This window comes from Scatophagus argus, chromosome 7 (genome assembly GCF_020382885.2).
Source record: "Scatophagus argus isolate fScaArg1 chromosome 7, fScaArg1.pri, whole genome shotgun sequence".
NCBI lineage: Eukaryota > Metazoa > Chordata > Actinopteri > Scatophagidae > Scatophagus > Scatophagus argus.
In genome coordinates, this window is record NC_058499.1 from 21,427,101 (window position 1) to 21,439,182 (window position 12,082).

General features: G+C 39.0%; 3 protein-coding genes across 3 annotated transcripts; 2 read left to right on the forward strand and 1 right to left on the reverse strand.

Moving 5' to 3' along the window:
• The first annotated feature begins 3,973 nt into the window (after window positions 1–3,973).
• Window positions 3,974–5,011, forward strand: LOC124062315 (protein preY, mitochondrial-like). The gene is made up of 2 exons (XM_046394984.1): window positions 3,974–4,250; window positions 4,847–5,011. Exons 1-2 carry the CDS (start codon window positions 4,048–4,050, stop codon window positions 4,989–4,991), a joined length of 348 nt encoding a protein of 115 aa, XP_046250940.1. The 5' UTR covers window positions 3,974–4,047; the 3' UTR covers window positions 4,992–5,011.
• Window positions 5,012–5,044: 33 nt separating this feature from the next.
• LOC124062316 (phosphatidylinositol N-acetylglucosaminyltransferase subunit Y-like) lies at window positions 5,045–6,133 on the forward strand. The gene has a single exon (XM_046394985.1). It carries the CDS (start codon window positions 5,195–5,197, stop codon window positions 5,405–5,407), a length of 213 nt encoding a protein of 70 aa, XP_046250941.1. The 5' UTR covers window positions 5,045–5,194; the 3' UTR covers window positions 5,408–6,133.
• A 372-nt stretch (window positions 6,134–6,505) lies between these two features.
• si:ch211-176l24.4 lies at window positions 6,506–10,696 on the reverse strand. Its single transcript, XM_046394983.1, has 3 exons — window positions 10,541–10,696; window positions 7,363–8,826; window positions 6,506–6,640 (listed from the first exon to the last, which is right to left on the reverse strand). The coding sequence occupies exons 2-3, from the start codon at window positions 8,815–8,817 to the stop codon at window positions 6,506–6,508; spliced, it is 1,590 nt and encodes a 529-aa protein (XP_046250939.1). The 5' UTR covers window positions 8,818–8,826; window positions 10,541–10,696.
• Window positions 10,697–12,082: the final 1,386 nt, after the last annotated feature.

The following is a 12,082-nucleotide window of genomic DNA, read 5'->3' on the forward strand; positions in this document are numbered from 1 at the left end:
CACAAAAAGATTCTCATTTTGTGGGAAAAGTTCCTGCGGGCTTCATACAGGGAACTCAATAATGCATTATATTAATATTCCTTTTTTTTTTCATTACAATTCTCTGTGAAAAGCAGAGATAAAATTTAAAGCTGTAGTTATCATTACAGTTAGGCAAACATAACTTTAGTTTGCTGAGTCCCGAGGCAGGTATGAAATGGACTTGTGAGTGGATTTCTACAAACAATAATAAAATGTGAAAATGAAGGCTTTTACTTTGTTAATAGAGTGGAAACTGGGGAGGGATAATCTGACATTACCATAGACTGTGTATATGGGTCAATGGAAATTAGACTGATGAGTGAAAATATTCTATTAGGCAGTGAAAGCCCATAAAAACATATGCAGCCTTGACGGATTCAATCTGAAATATTCAGAATACAGTTCATTCACCATGATAGTTTCCTGAAGAAAAAGTGGTTTTGAAAAAAAAAAGAGGCACCAGGCTGTGAGAGCCCTGTCAAGTCCGTCACTGCTTCTGACTCCTGAAGACATGTCTTCAATACAAACCAGGAGAGCATACCTGAAAAAGACAGCCTGAGGCGGTCAAAGAAGTCATCACCGAGAACTCTTGTATCTGTGTACAGGTGGATGGCTTTGGGAAGGTCAGCAGAGGTGTGGGATCAATGAAAGCTCTGTCAAATATCACTGGGAAGAGCGGGCTTGATGAAGAATCTGTCAGACGACACTTTGCTGCTGCTCATAGACTGATGCCTGCTCTGCTGCCTACCAAGCACAGCTCTTTCTCCCACTTGTAGGGAACTACAGGGAGGCATGAAAAGAAGCTGCTGCGAATTGCACAAAGCTTCACTGTCTCTGAGGATCTCAAGCATACAGGAAATCCCACGGGAAGAAAATCTAACACATAAACAAGTCTCCCAAACTGGGACACTGGGCCTCGTGCACACATCCACGAAGGTCTGAAGCACCAAGCCAGTCTAAGGCAGCACTGCCAGTGAAGTACAGAGTAGCAACTGTGTTCATGGCAGAGAGATTATGAGAGATCCTTTTCCCTGCACAGAAAGCTTAGAAGTTATTAGTGTTGTAACAACCCTGGCAGAGACCTGCTAACTTCCCTGCCAAGTCCAAGCCGCCTGTTGGTGAGGAGGCTGTTCTGTCAATGCAGAAGAGTGAAGCCTTTTTGGATAAGATTCCCAGTAAAGTTTTTTGCAATATTTTTGAGATATTAGTCATTGACACTGTGACCAATGCCTCAAAACCAGAACTGTTCTCAGTTACTGTACTGCGGTATGCGTCATTGACTTCAACCCATCAAACCAAAGCAGTGATTCACACAGTGGTGCTCGAGTCAGCATCCACCCAGCATGTGCAGCAAAATGATTCCAGCAAAGGCAGCATCGCACTGTGTGCTGCACAGACTTGATTTCTACTTCACGGATTTATGGAGGGAAGGTACAACTTCTGATGGGACAGAAAACTGAAGTCCTGACCCCACCTCCAAGGTAGCTCGTTCCATTTGCGTCTGTGACTCAGTGATATCTGTGACTCAGCGATATCTCTCTCTTTCATCAGTCTTTCTAAAAAAAAAAAAGAATAACTTTGTCCCGCAGCTCTGTGGTTCTGAGCAGATTGTCTATAGTGGCTTTTCCTGCGGGTTTGATACTACAAGCATCACAACAAAATTTTCACATAGACAAACTTATTTGGTCCATTGTTAAGATAAAAAAAGAGGATCATATAGTGACTTCACAATATTGTTCTTTGTTACCATACAAAAACTACTGCTCCCATCAAGTTTAACAAGCACGTTTAAAACGACTGGTTTCTCCTTAATTATGCTTTTATGCAACCTTGACAGAATACAAAGAACATGAACATCCCCAGTGATTCAGACTAGGGAGATCATTCACACCTTTCAAGAGCCTAAATTAGCTGCTTTTGTTGTGTTACATATTTATAGTGATTCATTAACAGGCGAATCCAAAAAGAGAAACCATGTATGGGCTCTTCTTAATGAGCTAAATGGGTTGCAACTGTGATAATGTAGGATTTTCTTTAGATAAAACTGCTGGTAATGTTAATGATAGTAATGTCCATATTTTCTATCAGTTGACTTGAGTTCTTTTTGTTAAGTGAGAGACATTGTAGCTATGAGAAATTTCTGATATCTCAGAATTTCAACTGGGAGGCTGACACAAATGTTTTTCTCACTTACCTGCTTGCAATTAGTGACAATAAGATGGCGTGAACATCACTATACCTATGGTGTCCTAAAATGCACTCTTCTAGCGTCATCTTTTTTTTTCCATTACAACCTGGTGACCTTTAGACCAAAAAGGCTTTGAGCTTGAGGGAAAGGATGTTTGCTAAAGCCACTGAAAACAGAAATGTTATGAAAACTATTACATTAGATTTAAAAAAAAAAAGAAAAAAGAAATCTGTCTGTCTATCCACTGTGTTGTTCATACTGTTTGAAGTTGAACACACTTTGTATTACTGAATGAAGTTATGCTGCCCAAGATTAAGACAATTAACACATTTACAAATATCCATGACTCTCAATGAGGTTTTCTTACTAAGGTAACGCTAACGTTCCCGCGTCTCCTTGCCTAACGATTTAAAAAAGACTCAAAGCCAGCTGAAAGTGATCCAGTCTAAGCTTTCTTGGCATTAATTACGTTCCTTCCCTAACATCCCTCCCATCACCACAGTGAAACTTCATCAGCAACCTCAGGAGTAATGGTGTGTTAAATTAGATCAGAGCATCAGGACTCTCAGTGGATGGCTGGTCATGTCCAGATGTTCCTCAGAATACGTGAGATAGCAGTTGGCTTGAGTATAATCCAACTTGTGTGTCAGATTAATTATGTGATTTTGATCTGTAACGATAACACTGTGTTTATGGCCTTGGTATGGCAGCTATTTACTGTTGCTCTAATGTCATCTTTATGTAATTTTCTCAGTTTTATTGAGTACTACTTTCCACTTAAAAATCAATAATAACCATCAGTCACTTTTCCATCATTTGTGCTACCGTACATTGCACTACATTTTGGCTTGAACATGTCATCTTCTTTAAGTATTGTTTTAGCCCCATTGTTGTGTGGAATACATCAGAGATGACTGATACCTCTCAAGAGTAAACAGACCCAGCAAAAACAGGTACACAGCTACAGAGCTATACTGGCATATTCAAGGTCTGGCAGCTGGGAAAAAATATATGTTAGCAGGTCTGTCATGTACAGAGCAGTGGGATATATTACAGCTAGAAGCAGTTTTAAAACAAGTTGGGGCCCTGCCAAGAAAGTCTCAGAGCAATATCTTCAGCCATATGGATGGGGAAAAGTATTCTGCTCTGGCTGGCATGGGCTCTCTGACAATCTTTAATATTGTGTAGATATAACCTGCTGGGAAATTATTTTCAAGGTGTCTGTATGGCTTAAACGAAACTACAGTTCACACACTGACTGGTGCAAAATTTACAAAATATGTACCTTCATTAATTTCTTCCATTTTATAGAAAAGTGATTTCATTTGTGAATTTTGTCATTCTGAGAAAATTGTTGACAGCAGTGTTGGCTATATTACTAAGGCTAAATTACATTCACTAAGATTCAGCTTATTAATTAATTAATTAAATTTATTTTTGTTTAAATGGTCTTTTTCAAACTCTGGTTTCTTATTCTGGTTAAATCAGACATGAAGATGTTTGGTGTATCGAGCTGAACGGTGTAATAGTGCCCCCATACGGTCAAAGTAATAACCATTGTGCAGCTCATATATGATCATAACAATTCCAGTATGGAATGTTTTATATGTAATACCCTAAATAGCTTATGAGATGAGCAATTTAAACGGTCTATATATTAAATATATTAAATATATTATATTATATATTTTGAAAGGGAACTGCTAAAGAAGTCAATAAGCGGAACTAATCACAACCGTTTTCCACTTACAGGAAAAGGACCATATTGGGGTTACACATTTTCATTGCAGGTCTTTCCGGTCGGGGAGTTTTAGCCAGTTTGTTGCACAGTTTTGGTCATGTTTCGGAATGTTTTGGGTAGACTGGTGACAGAAACAGTTCTTGTTTACCGCTATGTGAAAAAGGCACCTTTAATACAGAGGGTAACACCAGTCTCTGTGTCGGTCAGGAGGCTTTCGGACGTGAAGGACGAAGTGCAGCAGGCATTTGACACCTCTCTGCTTGAGTTCCTGGTGTGTCCGCTGTCCAAGAAGCCACTGAGGTAAGACAGCTAAAGGTGATTTGGGTAGTGATGGGCGCCCGAAGTGCTATGAGGATTTGGCATTTTCTTTCTGTCTGTGCCAAAAAAAAAAAAAAAAAGATTCAAAGCTTCGGGACTTCAATGCACATTGACATTTCTGGTGACTGGCAGATCTTCGAGACTGCGGTGAAGGCGCTGCCACACCTCGACGTGTGTAATTGTTCTCGTCTTTTGTTGCTCCTGTCCCATATGGTTTGAAACGTGCTGCTGGCGTCGAATTCAGAATAAGCAGATATTTACAAAATCAATGATCAATTGAGTACGTGTCAGAAAGGATTAGCAAATTATCACATCGTGTATGTTTTTCCCAACTTTGTGGAATCGGGATAAATATATGTGAAAATGCTTTTAAATACTGTGTGGTCACAATTTTAGATAATAGATATATTAAACTATATATATATAAACTATGGGATCCTCTTTGGCAGTAGTTAAAGTTAGGAAAACATCTTTTGCCTCAGCTTCCATGTCAAGTGAAACACTAAAATAAAATGACTCCGTTTGACATCCAAGTGTTACTGCATCATAGAAGAATTGTGCTTCTCCTCCCTCCCCAGGTACGAGGCTAAAACCAATGAGTTGATCAACGAGGAGCTTGGTATCGCCTATCCCATCATTGGTGGCATCCCCAACATGATCCCTCAGGATGCCAGACTCCTACAGAAAGATGAAGATACCTCAACCACACCAACAGAAGGGTAGAAACCTTCAGCTGACCCAAGCAAACAAATCTAACATTGTGTTTTAAAGGCTATTGGACTGGATAAGACTGTACTTCTAGATCCTACTCTGTTCAAGTGCCATATTGTATTGCTGCACAGTGATTTGTTTTGCATTCTAGCCACCTAGTTTAAAGTACATGTAATATATCAGCACAGTAGTCTCCTGTCTCAGAACTCATCAGCATGTTCTCCCTGTCCATGATGGTGGGGCTGGTCCCGATACTGTCTCTCTTTGGTTTGTTCTACTCTGCTGCAGTGGATGAGAACTTCCCTCAAGGCTGCACCAGCAGCAACAGTCTGTGTTTCTACAGCCTGCTGCTGCCGGTCACCATCCCTGTCTACGTCTTCTTCCACCTCTGGAGCTGGATGGGGATCAAGCTCTTTAGACACAATTAGACTGTTCTGACTCTGTCTCGTTAAAGAAAAAAATCCACCTGAAAGCACTTGGGTACAATTAAATCATCTGTTGGTTATGTAGCTTGTAATTCTAGATTCATTTTGTTTCCCGCAAACAGAAAAAATAGATGGTTTGACACCACGCCGTTAGAAACACGTCTACAATGTAGATTATTAGCAGAAAATGTTGCTTACTCCAACACTATAATGAAGAACTGCTGTAAGACAGGTTGGGATTGAGATATGAAATAAACAGACACATAGCAGACATGAAGCAGAACTAGACGGGACAGGCTGAGGCAAATGCGACAAAAAAATCAATTCTTTTTCCTTTTTTTTTATAGATGAGGGGCAGCAGGGTGTAATATATGCATAAAGATTTGTTTCTTTCAAATATGTTGCAGCTAGAAAACAAGCCCTTGTTGACAAGAGGGGTGTATGTCAAAGTAATACAGAAAATCCTGAACATATGCTTGGTACAATGTGGTGCTCCTCATCATTCGATGTAGTTCACACTGTTTGAGCAGAAATGAAAGCTTAACTAACATGTGACAAATGACAAGTGTGCACTGCTGTGAATGTGAAATTAACAAAGATAACAGTAAACGGCTTAATATTGAAATTTAACTAGCTAATTTTGAAAAACTGTTAAGATCTAAAACTGTATAGGATGTACAGAAACCAAACCACTGTTTATGTACAATAAATAAACTTTAATTGATTAAAGACTTGCTTTCACATAGAACGGATGACGAACAAAGCTGTGAACTACAATTATGTTTCCTGAAATCATTCAAAAAGCTGTCACTAAACTGAAGGAGTGACATATAACCTGTGTGCATTTAAAACCATATAGTAACAACATTATGGCAAAGCCTAACTTGAAAATTCAAACAACTGACAAATTCATAAACTCATCATTAATACAAAAAGGATTTTTCTTTTTCTTAACCTTTTCATGTTCCTAATAACATCCATCACAAGTTTTAGCATCAAATGTTGAATTTATTTTACCTGTTAATCTGATGCCTGGCTGCTCTTTAAGTCAATAAGAATGTGACAGCTGCTGGCTGTAGGATATCGTCCTTGCATGTGAACTCAGCGGCCCTTCCTGCTTTTAACGTCTCTGCTCCAAGTGACTTTCATCAGTGGAGACTCCGGCCTGGGTGACCGTCCCTCTCCTTTTGTCCTGAAGAAAAAGGACTCATTGAGTCTCATCTGGACTGCTCTGACCTGAAGTCAAACAAAAAGTCATTTTGTTACTGAAGAGTAGGGCTTAAACCTTTACCTTTATGTCACTGCTCAGCAGGGACAACAGTTTAAAGCTCAAGAGGAAATATTCTGACCTTTGTTCCCTGTCATTTAAAAAGGCTCAGTAAATTCTTAAAACATCTGGGCACTGTAGATTTTCATGATTAAAAAGATACTAGGTTATTTGATTGATATTGATATGTACTGCAGATTTCCTATATGAATATTCATATAAGTATTTTGATGGAAACTGTATAAGGGAAACTTGACTTGTTGCAGGTTTGCAAATGAAATAGTGCATTTGTTGGGAAGTATTTTCAGCAATGAATCAGTATCCATTTGGCGAGATAGTGTGAATTCAAAGGAAACTACTAAGCTTTATTTAACCTTTGCATTAATGGTAATGTGAAACAGTATGGCTCACTGTTGCGTTTTAATAGTTTCTGATTGACAATGGTGCACAGAAGAATAAGATACATGAGGCTTTGATACACACAATACTTCTTAGTAGCATCAGTTCAAAGTTTTTGGTCTTCTCATGGGATTTGTTGATGAAAAGTTTGAGAGAAAATGGACATTGTAATTTTAAATACATTTTAAATTTCAATTGTTTAAAAAAAATAGTTGTTCTGAGGTGTGAGTGTCATAGCCTGTGCAAGAAATGGAAATACAAGACAGGCTGGCAGACTATCTTGTGGTATCACCTGGGCCAGGTCCAGCTTGGTAGTGCGACAGGGGGGCTCGTTGTCTTCGCTGGAGGTTGTCGTGTCTGCAGACTTAGGCTCGGAACCGGACTGGGGGCTCAGAGTTGTTTCACCTTTACTTTGTGTGCTTACAGAGCAAGGATGCTGATCCTCCTTCTTTACCTCCACTTCTTTTATGCCAGAAGAGCAAGATGGATGCAAGTTGTTATCTTGGTGGTTGTCACCTTTCATCTGTTCTGTTAAAGACAATTTTGTGTTCACTGACAAACATGAACCAAGGTCTCTTCTGGACCTGTGTGGCAGGCTCAGGTCCAAAGCTTTCAAGTCTTTAAAGTGTGCAGTCACTGTACATTTTTGGCAGAAGTTGAGGTAGGAGGAGAGTTCAGTGCTGAAGAAGTTTTCTGTTTGAGTGGAAGTGTTTTTCATGGACTGTGAGCTTGAAGTACACGAATGTTTCTTTGACTTTGCAACATCCAGGCAGGGGTTTTCAACAATTGGCTCAGCCAGGTAAGGATTCACACTGGGCTTTATATAGACAGGACACAATACTTTTTCCTCCTCAGTAAGATTTGTATTTAGCTGCATCTGTGTCTGACATTTTCCCTTCATGTGCTTATGATGTACTTTGTTTGAATCCTCTTGTTCTGTCTTCTCTGGGTGCTCATTTGTCTTTCTGTGATGCTGCTGAACATGTAAGTCTTTGTATGATCCTTCAACAAGCTGTTTTGTCTGAGCCATGGAGGAGCGCAGCTTGTCGCAATGTGTGGATACTTGAGGGGTTGAAGTAAAGGCTCTGTCACTGGTGTCACTGCTGGAAAGTTCCGAGGGCGACGCTCTGAATGTCTTCTGAGTGATAAACAGGTCCTGGCTGTTTACGTCCTCGCTGGTGCATTGAGAGTCATTGTTATGTGTCGGCCCCTGGCTGAGCCTGGTCACTGTGACCCGTGAACAGCTCCCGCTGTCTCTCACAGCTTCACTCTCCAAGTGGATGCTCTCTCTGGAACAATGCTGAGATGAAGAGACAAATTCAGGACGTTTGGCACAGATGTAGCCCGGTGACAGGTTGAACGCCACTTTCTTTTTTCTTTTGATTTTCTTCTTGGAGTCTTGAGTCAGGTGATCAGGTTTTAGCTTGTCCTTGATGTGTGAATTTGAAGATTCTGGTTTCACAGTAGGTTTTGCTTGTGCACTGCAGGCCTGCGTAGGTACAAAACTGTCACCGAGTTCCAAAGCCGATCTGTTTTTCTTCTTGTCTTTTTTCTTTGATTTCCTTCTCACCATTGCTTCTTTGAATTTGGAGTTTTTATTTTTCTTTTTTTTCCTGATGTTCTCCTCTGTTTTCACAGTCATGTCATTTTTGTGGTCTGGACATTTTTTAGAGTCCTTTTTTCTCTTTCTTTTTCCAGGCGAAATCCAAGACTCCCAAAAGAAGCCTGTCTCCTCGCAGTCACTCATGGGTCTGTTCTGTCGTTAGAAGTTAGATACAGTAGTTTTCAATACATAGTTTGATATTATATTTGATATTATAAACAGATTTACTCAGATGAAAGAAAAGCCAAGATAAAACATTCTTAGGCTAATTTTGGTCACTTCCCTTTTCTGTCACTTCTTAATATTGAGGTTACAAAATATGTACAAGTATCTGATCAACGAGCTCTGTGCTGAAACAAAGGCGTATCATAGCACTGGGGCTGTATTGTTTTTACTGTTAAAGCCTCACATTTCAACACCTTCCCAACATTAGGCACAGCGTCCCTACTTATGATTTTACAAATGAAGGAGTCTGATAAAAGCAATCGCATTCAACATTCAAACCAATACGACCGTCAAAATGAGCTTAGCTTTAAATAAAAACTGAACATTAAATTCTCCAGGAGGGTAAAATTTCTTATTAGACTGTTTTAGATTTGGGGTAGTGTGTCGGGCATTTTCCACTAATTTCTGACATTTTACAGACAAAAAGTTTAACTGAGTATTCAATAATTAAAAATCCACATTAGTTGCAGACTGCCATATGCAATTTGGGTATTAGTCTCATTATCTATCTATTTACATAAATTGAAGGAAAAAATGAGCGTCTCAGTAAGGTGCTCTTTTACCAGCCTCTACAAGAGAGTATTCTATTAAAATGTATTGCCTCATTTAGTGCTTGGATGGTAGCTTTAATTTATGTCCTGTCTTACTGTCTGCTACTGCATACTTACCTGCAGCAGCTTCATGTTGCTTTGTCTGTATTTGCATGCACTTTTGTTGTGTGAGAGTGTGCATATGGGCAGCAAATCTTTTTAATGCACAAACTGTTTGAGATGTGTTGGGTGTTGGTGTCTTGCTGAAACAGGATTATTCTATTACTTTTATGGTTTAAACATAAAGCTCAGGTTCAAGGCAGCAGACGTGATGAATGTGCACTGCTCCTGTAAAGACAGCCTCAGCCAAGTGAAGATTACACTGTATATATCAGTGGGGTGACAGGTCAGAATATCTTATTTCCCAGAGGACATAAACCATTTGCATAAAACCCTTAACAGCTCTGCTGGCTTTTAAATTGTGTTTACCGTATATCTATGATGAAACATTTGGTTTACAACTTTAATCAATAGGACATGTGAGGAGGTTAGAAGATAAGTGCCCACTTCCTCCAAGCACTAGTTACCTTGGTCTGCTGCAAGACATTTATTGTGAGCATCACCGTGGAGCAGGCTGATATATAAAACCAAAACATAACAGAGCAATATGTTTTGGTGAAATCCTATTTGAAATGACCCATTTAGCGCGTACTCTGTTCGTTTTTTATTGCTTCTAAAGCGTCAAAAATGACTTTGCTAACACAGGAAACAGCATGCAACAATGTAAAGATATCATGTTGACTTAATTTAACTATTTGGGGAAATGGCAGTATGGATTTACGGTTACATGCATTTCTTTCTTCTTTTTTTAAACAGTTTTGTCCGGTCAATATGCTGGGATGAAAACTGATGTAAGTAGTCGTAATTACAAAAACAGACGGTTTTCGTAAAACCACACTACTTTATTAGCATACCTTTCTGTACTTTTGGCCGTATAAATTGAAATTTAAATGTATTTATTTTGCACTGAGCGCGTTTATTTTGACTCGTGTACATCCTGTCACATAAAATGTCTTTATACAAAAACGTTTTTGCAATAATTTAATAATTACCTCGGCAGGTCGATCCAACTCAGCCCGGCAAACTCAACTTCAAAGAGACCGTCTCCGCTGCCAAGAGTTCATGTTGCATTCAAGTGCGTCTTGTAAGGTCAGGCTCAACCTTCTGCAGTGCCACTATACTGTATAACATATGTAGTGATATGAAAAGGAGTTTTGAAACTAGCAGGTTTGAGGACACATAAAAGACAAAGCCACTATATGTCTATTCTACAAATTTAAAATTAAATATTTTTCATTTGGCCCACATCTAAAGACCAAATGGCCTTCTATGCAACATGCATAGATACAATGCAACATCCTGCCAATGCACACACAACACGCAGTTGTTTCATAATGTTTCCTATTCCATCACCTCATAACTGAAATATTAATAGTTTGCAGGTTAACCCTGTATTTTGTATTTACACTATTTTAAATTGCACCTGAAGGAAGCATTGAACCCTCTGCGCCCTGCCGTGTTAAGTCGAGGCTTTCATCTTCCCGCGACACTGAAGATGGACAAAGTCTAAAACTACTGCAAAGCCCGTTGTCTGAGGAGTGTGTGTGTGTCTGGCTGAAAGGTTCCAAAATAAAGTTTCGTTCACTTCATTTTTCTCAAAGTATTCACAGTAACACCACTGGACGTCGCAATTTACCACGGGCTATTCACCCTGACATAAATCGGTTTCAAACGTTGGATATTTTATTGTGCGAATAAACAGTAATATTTATATATCATTAGAAGACAAAGAAAACACACCTGAACGTACCAAGATTAGCGGGATATTATTTTAATTAGTTCTAAAAGAAAATACTAAGACAAAAAATATGGGGATAAAGACATTTGGTTTTTTGTTTTTTTTAATCATTCCTTCATCACTGGTCTAGTGGCTTCATCATTCCTTATTGCTCAGTAACTATACAAATGATTGTTTTCATAAATGCTTCTGCAGCCTCACCCTTCACGCCAGAATCCCTCTGTTCATATGATTCATGACTCATTCTCTCTGTTGCAGTTAAAACTTGTAATCTCCCTCAGTAGATGTGGCCTGGGGATGATGCAGAGTTGGCTGGAAAACCTTAGACAACAGAGCTACTTTGTGACCATACCCTCTTCATATACTTCATCTGTACGTGATGCATTAAAGGTGGGAAGATGTCATTGTACAAATATGATGATTCACCAGAGTCTACAAGAATACAGTGACTTTATACACTCTGGCAAGCAGCGGCTAGAACAATTTGACTTAATACAGATTTCATGTGATACCAGTTAAATTATCTCTCTCTCTCAGTATATATATGACAACTAAAGCTAAGAGACCTCCAGAAAAACACCAAAAAGTGTGTGTTTTTTTCCAGTTTTTCTTAATTTCCAAACCTTTAAACATTTTTTGTCCAAAAAGTGTCCCCTTTAAAGTGAACATACATTTTAAGTAGTAATTGCTCTAAATCAACACTTTATGAAAGTGGATTAACAGCAATATAGCTCTTACCAAATCCCAGCATCTTTCCAAATATTTCATCAGAAGAAAAGGTTTTAAAGGCTAAAAG